The following is a 15,000-nucleotide window of genomic DNA, read 5'->3' as shown; positions in this document are numbered from 1 at the left end:
AACATATGAAGCAAAATTTTTTCAAACGATTTCAGAAGAGGGGAGGAAAAAGAATGAGATTAGGGAACGTAAAACCCTACCCATTTTTAGGCACAAGATGCAGTGAAGGGAGGGAGTGAGGGTGTGAGGGGACATGTAATGCAATTGGCAAGGGTGCAGCACAAGGGTGAGCTGTGAGTACTGAGAGAAGGGTGAGGGGATAAAAGTAAGTGCATTATCTATGACATTAGTATGGGAAGGTGAGATGAAAAGGCTGTGGTTTGTTTGTGGTTTGTTAAGGTGAGTGATTGTGTTAAGGTGTGAATAGGTGAAGAGGAGATGTACTGAGTAGCTAATGTGCAGGAGTGTGAGGGAAGAAAAGGTAAAAAGTGTGAACAGGTATGAAGAGAGGATTTAGTTTAAGGTGATTGAGAGTTAAGGTTCCTATGAGATGAAAAGCGTAAATAGATAGAGAGGATGTGTATTGGTAAAGAGTTAGTGTGCAGGGGTGTGAAGGAAGACAGGTGAAGAGTGTGGAAAGGCAGAAGAAAGAAGCGTACATAGTGTGTTAAGGTGAGTGTGTTATGGTGCCTATGAGAAGAAAAGTGTGAATAAGTAAAGTGTACTGGGCAAAGAATTAGTGCATAAAACTGTGAAGAAAGAGGCAAAAGTATTAAAAAAATAAATTGATAGATCAATATACAATAAAAAAAAAAAAAACGGAAGCAAGAGTATACATAAATTTAAACCAGGTGAATTGTAGCAGGTAAGAAGTCAGAAAATCACAGATGAGAAGGGCGACAGGTAAAAGATGAAAACAGGTCGCTTATTGTGGGTGTGAAGGGAGGAAGATGAGGAGGAATCATCTCCCTTGACATCGTTGCCTGTTCCGTAGGTTGCGTCATCTCCTACCTGCCTTTATTATTACCCTTTATATTCACGGTGAGATGGGCGCAGTGATGAGGGCGTGTTTGGCCGGGCGGGGGAGCATCGGCGGGGCGTAGCGGCGGGTGGGCAGGGTGGGAGGGAGGAAGGAATGGCGTAGTGGCTTCAATATTACCCCATAAAGAAAAAGATTGGCTCCCGTGCAGGTAATAGATGCAAAACAATACAGGCGTAAGGACCGTAACACACACACACACACACACACACACACACACACACACACACACACACACACACACACACACACACAGTAATCACATCTCCTGAAAATGTAAATACACAATACCTATGATAAAAAATAAAAAAAATCGTATAAAAATTATTCTGTGGTCTGAACTGGTTGAGATTTGGTTGATGAGAGAGAGAGAGAGAGAGAGAGAGAGAGAGAGAGAGAGAGAGAGAGAGAGAGAGAGAGAGAGAGAGAGAGAGAGAGAGAGAGAGAGAGCAGCCAGACTCCACCACAATTAGAAGAGAGAACGAAAAAGAAGAGAGGGAGGAGGAGGAGGAAGAGGAGGAAGAAGAAGAAGACCAACATCAAAACAAAATACTCAGGAAAGAACGAAATCCTCATTACTCCTCCTCCTCCTCCTCCTCCTCCTCCTTCTCCTCCTCCTCCTCCTCCTCCTCCTCGACTGTGAAAGTTTCCCGGTTTGCGCATTTCGTGTTCATGGAAATACGGAAGAGCGCGCTAAACGTTCTCTGGAAATAGCGCAGAGAGAGAGAGAGAGAGAGAGAGAGAGAGAGAGAGAGAGAGAGAGAGAGAGAGAGAGAGAGAGAGAGAGAGAGAGAGAGAGAGAGAGAGAGAGAGAGAGAGAGAGAGAGAGAGAGAGAGAGAGATCAGCTCCGCGGCCTTCACGTGAGTAGAAATGAGAGAGAGATCAATAAACACGAGAGAGAGAGAAAAAAAAAGAATAAAAATGTGAGTGAAGTCCTCGTGGTTAAGACTGACTGCTGGGGAGGAGGAGGAGGAGTTGGAGGAGGAGGAGGAGGAGGAGGAGGTGAGAAGGAGGAGGAAGAGGAGGAGGTAATGGACACCTCGGAAAACAAGGGAACAAGGAAGATGAGTGTGTCTCCTCCTCCTCCTCCTCCTCCTCCTCCTCCTCCTCCTCTTCCTCCTTCCTCCTCCTCCTCCTCCTCCTCGTTTCTTCCACCCCACTTGAATGACCTCTATCTCGCGCGTTGGGTAAAAATTGAGGTTCATGTTGGAGGAGGAGGAGGAGGAGGAGGAGGAGGGAGAAGAGGAAGAGACGGAGGAGGAGGAGGAGGATGAAAAGAATGAAAAGACAAGTCATCTCTCCGTCCCTCCGAAGTAATGCTTGCCTTAGGAGGAGGTCGGAAAGGAAGGAGAATGAAAAAAGGAGGAAGAGGAAGAGGATAAAGAAGAAGAAGAGTTTAGCTAAAGGTCATCATATTGTGTCACGTTTTATTTGTTTGTCAAGTGTTCCTGCATCACTTTGTCTCACCTTAACCCTCACCCTGCCTGCCTCACCATCTCTGTACCACCGTCTCCCCTCTCTCATCTCTGAACCTCACTATCTCATCTCTATATCACTATCTCTCTTATCTCTCTGCCTCCCTATCTCATCATCCTGACCTTCACCCTGTCTCACCTTTAGTATCTCTCTATCTTACCTGCATCTCATTTCTGAACTTCCCTGTTTCATCTCTGTGTCATAATCTTTGTCATCTCTCAGCCTCCCTGTTTCACCTTAATTTTCTCCCTGCCTGCCTCACCATCTCATCACTCTATATCTCTCTCTCATTTCTCATCCTTCATGCCTCACTATTCCTGATCGTTTTCCCTCTCTCACTCCCTCTCTCACTTTTTCCTCACTGCCTCACGTCAACTCTTACCCTGCTTCACCCCTTCCTGTTTTGCTTTGTCTCAGCCTCCCTCCCGCACCCTCCCTACCCCATTGATTCATGTCACCATACCTTACATTTCGTTTTTCCTGTCTTGCTGTGCCTTAGCCTTCCTCGTTCAACCTCCCTACCTCACTACATCAACTCATCTCACCTCACATCACCTTTTCCCGTCTTGTTATGCTTCATTCTCCCTCCCTCACCTTCCCTCACTGCCTCAACTCATCTCACCTTACTTCACCTTATCCTCACCATTCCAACCTCACTGTGCATTACTGTATCTCATCCTTCCCCACCTTTCCTTCCTCTTGCCTCACCCTCCCTCACTCGTTCCTCACTCTCCCTCACATTACCTCGCCCATACCTTGATACACGAGTCCACGCAACGGCCGGAGATCTACATGTAACAATAACCAGCACGGGAGATTAAGCCTAACAAAACCTAATGAACTGGAATGCCTCGTGATAGAATAGGGTAGTTAATCACCTTCCTTGACTAATAACGACATGTGCTGCAGCAGAAGACCCTCGTGCTAGGTAGAGGAGCAGGAGGAGTAGGAGCAGGAGGAGGAAGAGGAACGTGCCTGTGGGTAACTGCTGAGCTTCACCTTTTCCGGGAGTAGGAATCCTTTCACGGTGTGTTGACAGTAGGGGGAGGGTGATTGTGTGCCCGGGGAGACGTGAATTGGGAGCCACGGAGGAGTAGGAGGAAGAAAAGGAGGAAGAGGAGAAAGAACATGAAGAATAATAATAAGAAGGCTGTGGTGTTGTGTTATAAGGTTCTTGTTTGTAGGGAGAGGAGGAGAAGAAGAAGAAAAAGAAGAAGAGAGAAGAGAAAATAAGACTATGATTATGGAAGACTATGGAAGAGAAGAAAGATGAAGAGGAGAAGGAGAAAAAGAAATGATATGTTGTAGGGTTTCATATGTTCGTAAGATGAGAAAAAAAAGAAGGAAGATGAAGAAGAAAGCTACGATATATCATAGGATTCCATTAATTTGTAATAAGAGGAAGAGAAGAAGGAAGAAGAGAGCTATGATGTGTTCTACCCTTTTCGTTGTTGTAACCCTTTCGTTGTTCTTAGAAGGAGAAGGAGAAAAAGAAAAAAAGAATAGAAAGGGTGTGATGTGGTAGTGCTGTAAGGTTTTCGTTGTTCTTAAAAAAGATAAAGAACAAAAAAAAGAAAACGACTTCGATGTTCTATTTGGCCGTGGGAGTAACGAGAATGGCCGTCAATAGCGAAGGTGGATTTATTACCTTGTGCGATGTTTGAGAGAGAGAGAGAGAGAGAGAGAGAGAGAGAGAGAGAGAGAGAGAGAGAGAGAGAGAGAGAGAGAGAGAGAGAGAGAGAGAGAGATACAGGAGGTCAAGGGAGGAGCAAATACCATGAAATATAGAGAGAGAATGAAGATGGAAGGTAGAAAAGTAGAGCAGCATGCCCCCCCCTCTCTCTCTCTCTCTCTCTCTCTCTCTCTCTCTCTCTCTCTCTCTCTCTCTCTCTCTCTCTCTCGCAGCCATCTTTTTTCCTAGCTTCGTTTCAGCCAATATTGAACTTGGAGGTGGAAAGTTTCAGTGTCCTGCCTGCCACGGCCCTCGTCCCTGGGGCCTGGCGGGGTGGAGGTGCCCCTGGGTGGTGTGCCGAGGGACGTGAGTGGCCAGTGGGGGACGCTGGAGGTGCAGGAGCTTGTCTGATAGGCTATATTATGCTCTGACTTTTTGTTTATCTATTTATTTATTTATTTTTTCCGTATTTCTCTCTCTCTCTCTCTCTCTCTCTCTCTCTCTCTCTCTCTCTCTCTCTCTCTCTCTCTCTCTCTCTCTCTCTCTCTCTCTCTCTCTCATTCTTCATAATTCCAAGCACTTAACCCTTATTTTCCTTCTCCTTCTCCTCCTTCGTCATCTCCCTCCGTCTCCCCTCTCCCTACATTCCACTCCCCATCACCTATCTCTCATTACCACTCTGTCTACTTCCTCACTTCCCTTCCCTTTTTCCTACCTTTCCTCCCTTCCTCCCTCCCTCCCTCCCTTCCTCCCTCCCTCCCTCCCTCCCTCCCTCCCTCCCTCCCTCCCTCCCTCCCTCCCTGTACTTTATCATCGGCAGTGTCATCCTCCACTTTGCGCGTCTTTTCTCTCCTGTGTCTCAGTTTTTGTGTCTAAGGTCACTAACCACTTAACGTTTTTCTTCAACTTTCTTTTTTTTTTCTTTTGTCTTTGTCTGGTTCTTCGTATCTCCGTTTTCCTTTTTTCACCGTTTTCTTCTTTTCCTCATACTTTTGCATTGATTTCACTTTTCTTTTCTTCTTTTCCTTTCATGTTTTTTTCCCATATTTTTTTCTTTTGCGTTTGATTTAGTCTCACTTTTATTTTCTTTCTTTCTATCCCTTTCGTTTTCCTATCCACTTTATACATCTTCTGCTCGCCATCTATTCTTTATCCTACTCCCACCACTTCTCTCCCTCACCACATCTCTCCTTTTAGATTAGTGCAGTTTTTCTCATCATCATGTGGAGAAGAGACACTTGTTTGTTTATCCTTTGTGTTCTTACCCTGTCCACACTCAGGTCATAACAGCCCCTTCTTCTGCCCCTCCTACAGGTATACTTTATTTGTCCTTTTAGATCGGTGCAGTTAATCACATTCTTTTAAGAGAGAACAAAAGCCATACTGTTTGTTCAGTCTTTGTGTTCTTACCCTCACAACACTCAGGTCATAACAGTCCCTCCTTCTGCCCCTTCTACAGGTATCCTACGTCTCTAGAAGGCATGCTTTGTTTGTTCTTCCTTTGTGTTCATTCCCTTTCCACACAGGTCATAACAGTCCCTCCGTCTGCCTCTCCTACAGGTATCCTTCGGCTCGGTGTCCCCTGCTCTCAGTGACCGCTCCTCTTTCCCTCGCTTCATCCGCACCGTGGCCCCAGACTCCTCACACAACGCCGCGCGCCTCGCCTTCCTCACCCACCACTCCTGGAGCACCGTCACCACCATCTCCGAGAACCATGATCTCTACACGCTGGTGAGTACTAGGTCTCCCACAGCCGCGGCCACAGGGACTGAAGGTGGCGTCCCTACTATGTCCGGTATTCAGAAACGCATTGCTCTCTCTCTCTCTCTCTCTCTCTCTCTCTCTCTCTCTCTCTCTCTCTCTCTCTCTCTCTCTCTCTCTCTCTCTCTCTCTCTCTCTCTCTCTCTCTCTCTCTCTCTCTCTCTCTCTCTCTCTCTCTCTCTCTCTCTCTCTCTCACACACACACACACACACACACACACACACACACACACACACACACACCACGACTGTTTTCAAAGGTAACAGAGATGATCAGCTAGGTTCTCACGACCGTTTTTTCCTGTTAATAATGTAGACATCTTGTTAATCTGTCACTAGAACTACAAAAACACCCTTAAACAAACAGTGTAGCTTCAATTAGAGTCTTTTGAAATGTAGTGGCGGTGGGGCGCGGAAGTGTTACGAAATATGTCCCTCTGGCAACCTACCCGCCAATACTGTCTAAACACGTGGAATAATTATCACTATCAGTTCCATACAAACATTTATCATCTCATCACTTTAAACTCACCCTGACTGTGTTTGGAAGTATTCGCCATTATTCCCTGCATATATTAATAATAGTGTTAAGTATCCCTAAAGTGTACCGTTTAGAGAGTTTAAGGCACAGTTTTGAATGATAGATTGGCATAGAACAATAAATCAGTTCCTCTAACAGCGATCATAGTCACGTATCACAGCTCCTCATGACCTCAGTACTGGGCAGCTTGGGTACAGACTGCAGGCGACCAGAGTAACACACGCCAGTACACACCAGCTCAATATAAGCCACCCCAGCGTAAACCAACCTCAGTAAAAGCTATATTAGTGCAAACAAGCATTGTGTAGGTCAGTTTAGTACAGGCCAGCACAGAATAAGCCACACCAATGCAGGCCATCCCAGTAAAGGAAAACCCAGTACTCTGTCTAGGCTAAAGTTACGTATCTCTTCCTGTCACCCTTGCTAGTGTCTCTTTCCACGCTCTCTATACACACACACACACACACACACACACACACACACACACACACACACACACACACACACACACACACACACACACACACACACACACACACACACACACACACACACACACACACACACACACACACACACACACACACACACACACACACACACACACACACACACACACACACACACACACACACACACACACAAACCCTATCCCCTCAATCCTTAATTATAAAGGACGGAAACATTATCTCTCTCTCTCTCTCTCTCTCTCTCTCTCTCTCTCTCTCTCTCTCTCTCTCTCTCTCTCTCTCTCTCTCTCTCTCTCTCTCTCTCTCTCTCTCTCTCTCTCTCTCTCTCTCTCTCTCTCTCTATCCAGACACATTCAGTCACATAATAACATTGCGTTGTATTATCATGAGTTGAATTTGAAACACTTGCTTTGGGTAATTCTGGAGTCCTGTCGTGGGGGATAATTATCATAGAGAGAGAGAGAGAGAGAGAGAGAGAGAGAGAGAGAGAGAGAGAGAGAGAGAGAGAGAGAGAGAGAGAGAGAGAGAGAGAGAGAGAGAGAGTATATATATACTCAACTAACAACTATATCCTATTATTATTTCATTATCCCGCTGGCAGTAATTCAAATTAGTGTGTTTGTGTGTGTGTGTGTGTGTGTGTGTGTGTGTGTGTGTGTGTGTGTGTGTGTGTGTGTGTGTGTGTGTGTGTGTGTGTGTGTGTGTGTGTGTGTGTGTGTGTGTGTGTGTGTGTGTGTGTGTGTTTCCCTTATCAAATTACTCAAGAGTAGCCAGGCGGTTTCTCATTAAGCTCTGGGATATTGTTCAGGTTTCCATTCCAAACACACACACACACACACACACACACACACACACACACACACACACACACACACACACACACACACACACACACACACACACACACACACACACACACACACACACACACACACACACACACACACACACACACACACACACACACACACACACACACACACACACACACACACACACACACACACACACACACACACACACACACACACACACACACACACGACACGCAAGGCAAGACAAACCTCCATTTCTCAATTCACAATGCAACTGAAACTTAACACACACACACAAAAAAAAAAAGCGAAAAACAAACAAAATCCCTTCTTTATATAATTTACACACATATTATCCCATACGAACTCATTACCTCATCATCACATTTCTTTTTACAGTTAATGTTGAGGAAATTTCTCTTAACAATGTAAGAATTAGTCAGGTGGCGGTTCGTTAACAGGTACAGTTGAGTTGACACACCTGAGAGTCACGTCCGCTTAAGAGGTTCAGGAATGCTCGGGAGGGCTTGCCAAGGTAACATAGTTGTTGTGAAGAAGGAGAGAGGGGGAGAAGGAAGGGAAGGAAGGAATAGATGACTAAGAAGGAGAGAACGTCTGGAAGGAAGGTGTGAGAGGGTACAAGGGTAAGGAAGGTGAGAAAATAAGAAAAAAATTGTCTTAAAAAGTAATTGTGAAGGAAAGAGGGGGAGAAGGAAGGGAAGGAAGGAATAGATGGATAAGAAGGAGAGAACGTTTGGAAGGAAGGTGTGAGAGGATACGAGGATAAGGAAGGTGAGGAAATAAGGAACAATTTGTCGTAAAAAATAATCGTGAAGAAGAGAGGGGGAGAATGAAGAGGAGGAAGAAATAGATGGATAAGAAGGAGAGAACGGTTTTAAGGAAGCTGTGAGAGGGTACGAGAATAAGGAAGGTGAAGGAGTAAGGAAGAATTTGCAGTAGGAAACGTAAGGGAGTAAATAAAGTAAGGAAGTAATGAAAGCAAGAAAGTAGATAAAATTTTGAAGTTAGGAAGGTGAGAATGTGATTAAGTAATAAGGAAGTAGCAAGAATTTGGAGGAAGGCGAGAGAATAAAGGTTTTAAAATGAAAAAAAAGAGGAAATAAGGAAATTAAGAAAGGAAAGGACGTGTCTGTGTATAGGTATGAAGAAGGGGAAAGAAATGAGAAAGAGAGAAAACGGAGAGAGGGGGTGAGTGAGAGGCGCGGCTGGAGGAGCAGGTAATGTAGGGAGATGGAAATGTGAGATAAAAACTGATGAGTGACGGAGGAAAGATGCACTGTAGGGAGTTAGGAAAAGTTTGAAAGTAAGGGAGAAAGGGGATATATGATACATTCTCTCTCTCTCTCTCTCTCTCTCTCTCTCTCTCTCTCTCTCTCTCTCTCTCTCTCTCTCTCTCTCTCTCTCTCTCTCTCTCTCTCTCTCTCTCTCTCTCTCTCTCTCTCTCTCTCTCTCTCTCTCTCTCTCTCTCTCTTCTTCCCTTCTGTTCCCTTCACTTACCAATCAATATCTTCTCTTCCCTTCCCTTCCCCTCCCTTCCCCTTTCTTACCCTTTCTTTCCCTTCCCTTCCCTTCCCTCCCATACCCATCCTTTCCCCTCCCATCTCCCTACACCTTCCCATTAAGAGCTTCCTCACCCTACCCACGCCCTGACCTCCTCTCCCCTACGGAATACCCCCCAAAACCTCACCCGGCAGCCTTCCCTTTCCCTCATCCATTTATCCTGTTACCTCACCGTTGGCAGGAAGTAAACACGTGCTTCTATCCCTAATCCTCCCAACAAGAATAGGAGGAGGAGGAGGAGGAGAAGGAGGAGGAGGAGGAAGAGGAGGAGGAGGAGCCATGATCATTGTGTCGCCTCTTCCTGTACTCTCTCTCTCTCTCTCTCTCTCTCTCTCTCTCTCTCTCTCTCTCTCTCTCTCTCTCTCTCTCTCTCTCTCTCTCTCTCTCTCTCTCTCTCTCTCTCTCTCTCTCTCTCTCTCTCTCTCTCTCTCTCTCTCTCTCTCTCTCTCTCTCTCTCTCTCTCTCTCTCTGCCATCTACTCCCCCTCTGTTAAAAAGTTAATATTCTCGCTCATATTATTCTGAGGTGAGGCTGCAGGGGGAAGAGATGGGAGGAGGAGGAGGAGGAGGAGGAGGAGGAGGAGGAGAGGCACCTTATCTTGTTAAATAGGTTAGTTAGGTTATCCATCTATTTTCTCACCCATCAAATCGCTGATCTAACCATCCGTTCACCCACACATCCATTTAACCATCCACTTCACTTGTCCATCCATCCATCCATCCATCCAGCCATCGAATCTAACCATACACTCTTCCACATACCTCCACACATCCATGTCACTCCCTCATCCATCCATCCATCCACAAAGTCACTAACCACTAATCCACTCATCCACACACACATTTACCCATCCATACCACCCATCCACCCATGCAAAAGTCACTGATCTAACCATCCACTCACCCACACGCGCCCTCATCCATATCACTCCCGCATCCATCCATCTAACCATCCTGAACGACTAAGCTAACCTTCCGTGCCTTCCTCCACCCAACCACCCTCTCGGAAACTGCTGAGGGTGGAAGGTAAGCAGCCACTGAAGCAATGAATCTGGGCGACTGGTGGTATCTAATGTGTGCAGTGGGTAGAAAATAGGCATTCATCAGTTTGTCCCTTCCTTTGCGTAACCTACACCTAGTCTAGACCGCCCTATCCCCCCCTTGGCTCCTCCCTTTATCTATCTTTCCGTCTGCCTTTCTCGGTTCCCGCCCCCGCCTCCACCGCCGTCTCTTCCAGCCCATCCCTGTACCTATTTCATTTTTTCTCCCAGGCTTTCTTTTTTTTTCGTATTTAATCAAGTGTGTAGTCTCCTGCTTCTTGTTCTTCTTTTCTTTTTTTTCTCTTTCTTTTCTTTTTTATTGTTCCTGTTCTTGTTCTTCGCCTGTTTCTGCTTCTGATTTTTTTTCTTCTTGTTCTTCTTTTTTTCTTCTTGTTCTTGTTCTTGTTTTTCTTGTTCTTCTTGTTCTTCTCCTTCTTCTCTTTCTTGTTGTTGTTGTTGTTGTTGTTGTTGTTGTTGTTGTTGTTGTTGTTCTTCTTCTTTTTCTTCTTCTTCCTCCTCCTCCTCCTCCTCCTCCTCCTCCTCCTCCTCTTCCCTCTCCTCTTATTATGTCTTCCTTCCCTTTTTCCCTCCTTCCATTCATTTTTCTTTCGCCTCCCGTATTTGTACAACTCTACGGTCATCTATATTCACATTTAATTTACTCCCAGATACCTATGGCGTGTGAAGGTTCTCTTTATGCCCATACATACATACGTACATACATACATGCATACATTTGTCTATTTTCCATCTACGAATCATTGCATTTCCCTGGTTTCCTTATTCTTTTCCTGGGTCTCTTTTCTTTCCTTCCTCCCTCTTTCCTTCCCTTCCTTCTTCCCTTCGCCCCACTTTCCCTTTGGTCTTATTCAGTGCTCTCCTTATGTATTTTTATCATTACTACTACTACTACTACTACTACTACTACTACTACTACTACTACTATTACTACTACTACCACTGTTACTATCACAACCACTACTACTGTTATCATCATCATCATCATCATCATCATCATCATCATCATCACCCCTGCGTTCTAATACTTTTAACAAGGGTCAGATTGTTTATACGTACATACACACTATCACATTTACAGTCCTTCATTTATTCTTTTTTTACTGTGATGTCATTACTTTCCAATTTGACTTTTTGCCCTCAACACAAAACCATTGACGTGATGATGTGTAATTTTCCCCTGCGGTGCGTTTCAATAGATTACTTTTTTTTTTTTTACCTCTCTCTCTCTCTCTCTCTCTCTCTCTCTCTCTCTCTCTCTCTCTCTCTCTCTCTCTCTCTCTCTCTCTCTCGCTCTCGCCTATTGCATTAACACCAAAGACCATCAAGGTGTAATACTGTTTGGTAATATAAATTGATTTTGCATGCCTTACCGCGCGCGCACACACACACACACACACACACACACACACACACACACACACACACACACACACACACACACACACACACACACACACACACACACACACACACACACACACACACACACACACACACACACACACACACACACACACACACACACACACACACACACACACACACACACACACACACACACACACACACACACATACCATCATTACCATTAGTGAAGAGCAGCGTAAGGGGATGATAATTATGACAGTGATGATTATAATGTTGGTGGTGGTGGTGGTGGTGGTGGTGGTGGTGGTGGCTGCGGTGGAATAGCTTTTATTTAATACTCAAATTATCAACTATTCATATCCCGTTTTCTTTTTTTTTTAACGGGTGTCTGAATTAATACTGGTGTCCTTCATTATTTACCGCCTCGTCTTGTGTGTTTATTTATGCCTTTGTTCATAAGTCATTGTTCTGGTTGACTTATTTGTGTGTATTTTATTGTCATAACTTTGTCTATATATTGTCAAAGTTTTTTTTTATATATCTCTTCAATTCTCTCTCTCTCTCTCTCTCTCTCTCTCTCTCTCTCTCTCTCTCTCTCTCTCTCTCTCTCTCTCTCTCTCTCTCTCTCTCTCTCTCTCTCTCTCTCTCTCTCTCTCTCTCTCTCTCTCTCTCTCTCTCAAGTGTGTGATTCAGTAGTAACTTTGTAATGCCATTCGTCTTCCGTCAGTGACCTTGAGAGAGAGAGAGAGAGAGAGAGAGAGAGAGAGAGAGAGAGAGAGAGAGAGAGAGAGAGAGAGAGAAAATAACCGCTGCCACTCAGTATTAACAACAACAATAACACCCAACAACAATGAACAAATATAGAAAACTTAACCAATAAATTAACATACACACACACACACACACACACACACACACACACACACACACACACACACACACACACACACACACACACACACACACACACACACACACACACACACACACACACACACACACGAAAAATACGAGGAACTGAACGTACAAAACAAAGCAACAAAACAAAGCCTGTCCTTCAACCCACCTGGGGATAAACAAGAAGAAAAAAAACTGCTGTCGAAAAAGAAAATATATACAATCTTTTTTACATAAACAAATCACGTGAGGAATATTTACACCTGACAAAGGAGGAGGAAGAATAGGAGGAAAAAAAAATGGAGGAAAGGAGAGAGAAGAAGAATGATGATCAGGTGGAATACAAGGAGATATTATATAAAGACTATGAAATTTGTACATAGAGAGAAATAATGATATATAGGGAGAGATAAGGAGATATAGGGAAGGTAAGGATATTAGAGGGTTAAGGGAAATGGTATAGGGAAGATTGCCGTCCTCCTCCTCCTCCTCCTCCTCCTCCTTTTCTCTCCGTCAAGGTCGTCTAATTTTTATTGCGTGTCTTCCATGTTGTTGTCCAGTTGTTTTTGTTGTTGTTGTTTTGTTATTTTTGTTGGTACTGCTGTCACTACTACTACTACTACTACTACTACTACTACTACTACAACTATTATTACTACTACTACTACTACTACTACTAGCACTACCACTACGACCACCATCACCACTACCACCACCATAACATCAACCCCCTAAAAACATCATCATTATTATTGTTCTTACCATCCTCATCATTATCACCATCATCGTCAGTCATTCTTAATTATCATCACTGCCAATTGTCTCATGAATGCTTTTCCCCTGGTGAGAGTGAAGGGAGAGCCACTGATTACTCATTTCCATTACCCTCTCACACTCTCTCATAAACAGGAAGAGGGATTGTGGTAAAAAAAAAAGCAAGATAAAAAATAAGAGTTGACTGATAAATGGAATAGAAAAAAAGGTACATGAGGTTACTGATTATTAAAGGGTTCTGTGTGGAGAGAGAGAGAGAGAGAGAGAGAGAGAGAGAGAGAGAGAGAGAGAGAGAGAGAGAGAGAGAGAGAGAGAGAGAGAGAGAGAGAGAGAGAGAGAGAGAGAGAGAGAGAGAGAGAGAGAGAGTATTAAGATGACACTATGCCTTTCAAAATCACACTAAAAAAGCATCATCATCTATTATTGTTACCTTGCCAGGCTCAGAAATGACATTAAAATCTTTACGGTATTAAAAAATTATGAAAGGAAAAGTTTATCAGTCACCTTTATTTCTCATTAGCAACTTTTCTTTCCTGTCTCCATCTCTCCTTTCTTGCCGTCACTTTCCCCTTGATCTTAGAGAATGGAGGGAGAGTGGAGGGAGAGTGGAGGAAGGGAACAAAGGTGGAGGAGAGTAGAGAGAATGTGTGATTAATGCCTTGAATGATGAAGTCTGGGAAGTGAGAAAAAAATATGTGTTAATGGAGAAAAAAGAAAAATGACTTAAATGGGACGACTCTTGGGATTAGAGAGAGAGAGAGAGAGAGAGAGAGAGAGAGAGAGAGAGAGAGAGAGAGAGAGAGAGAGAGAGAGAGAGAGAGAGAGAGAGAGAGAGAGAGAGAGAGAGAGAGAGAGAGAGAGAGAGAGTGCCCTTCAACATCATTAGTAGTACCGTAGATAACAAGGCTTATTCTCTCCTCCCCCCTCTCTCTCCTCTGGTGTCCATGGGTTGGGGGGTACGTAATGAAGCTTATTGAAGGACACGCACACACACACACACACACACACACACACACACACACACACACACACACACACACACACACACACACACACACACACACACACACACACACACACACACACACACACACACACACACACACACACACACACACACACACACACACACACACACACACACACACTGAATACTTACCTGTGGCGTCTTACCTGGTGAAAAAAATGTGTGACAAAATAGACTCAGATGAAAGATTTTAGTATTTTTGGTTTCCTCTCTCTCTCTCTCTCTCTCTCTCTCTCTCTCTCTCTCTCTCTCTCTCTCTCTCTCTCTCTCTCTCTCTCTCTCTCTCTCTCTCTCTCTCTCTCTCTCTCTCTCTCTCTCTCTCTCTCTCTCTCTCTCTCTCTCTCTCTCTCTCTCTCTCTCTCTCTCTCTCTCTCTCTCTCTCTCTCTCTCTCTCTCTCTCTCTCTCTCTCTCTCTCTCTCTCTCTCTCTCTCTCTCTCTTACAATATACTTCCGCTTTTATTTTGTATTCTACGAGTACTTACAATTACATTTTTTCACACTTACAATTACATTTTTTCACACTCCCTTTAATTCCTTTATTCAAAATTCAATTAAATACACACATTCAAATTTTTCCAGAGTATGTGTATTTTTCCTCGTTAGTATTTCTCTGTATTATGTTCAATCATGTGTGTGT

The 15,000-nt window shown here is 44.2% G+C and overlaps 1 protein-coding gene across 1 annotated transcript in view; it reads left to right on the top strand.

Moving 5' to 3' along the window:
• The window catches only part of LOC135106222 (gamma-aminobutyric acid type B receptor subunit 2-like), an 80,460-nt gene that overhangs the window by 12,369 nt on the left and 53,091 nt on the right, over positions 1-15,000 (top strand). Inside the window, 1 exon segment of the mRNA XM_064014994.1 lies at positions 5,629-5,799. Within this exon segment, the coding sequence (XP_063871064.1) occupies positions 5,629-5,799 (171 nt within the window).

Source organism: Scylla paramamosain, chromosome 13 (genome assembly GCF_035594125.1).
Source record: "Scylla paramamosain isolate STU-SP2022 chromosome 13, ASM3559412v1, whole genome shotgun sequence".
In the NCBI taxonomy this organism is placed as follows: Eukaryota; Metazoa; Arthropoda; class Malacostraca; order Decapoda; family Portunidae; genus Scylla; species Scylla paramamosain.
The sequence above is the reverse complement of the archived record's forward strand: the minus strand, read 5'-3'. Positions and strand labels throughout refer to the sequence as shown.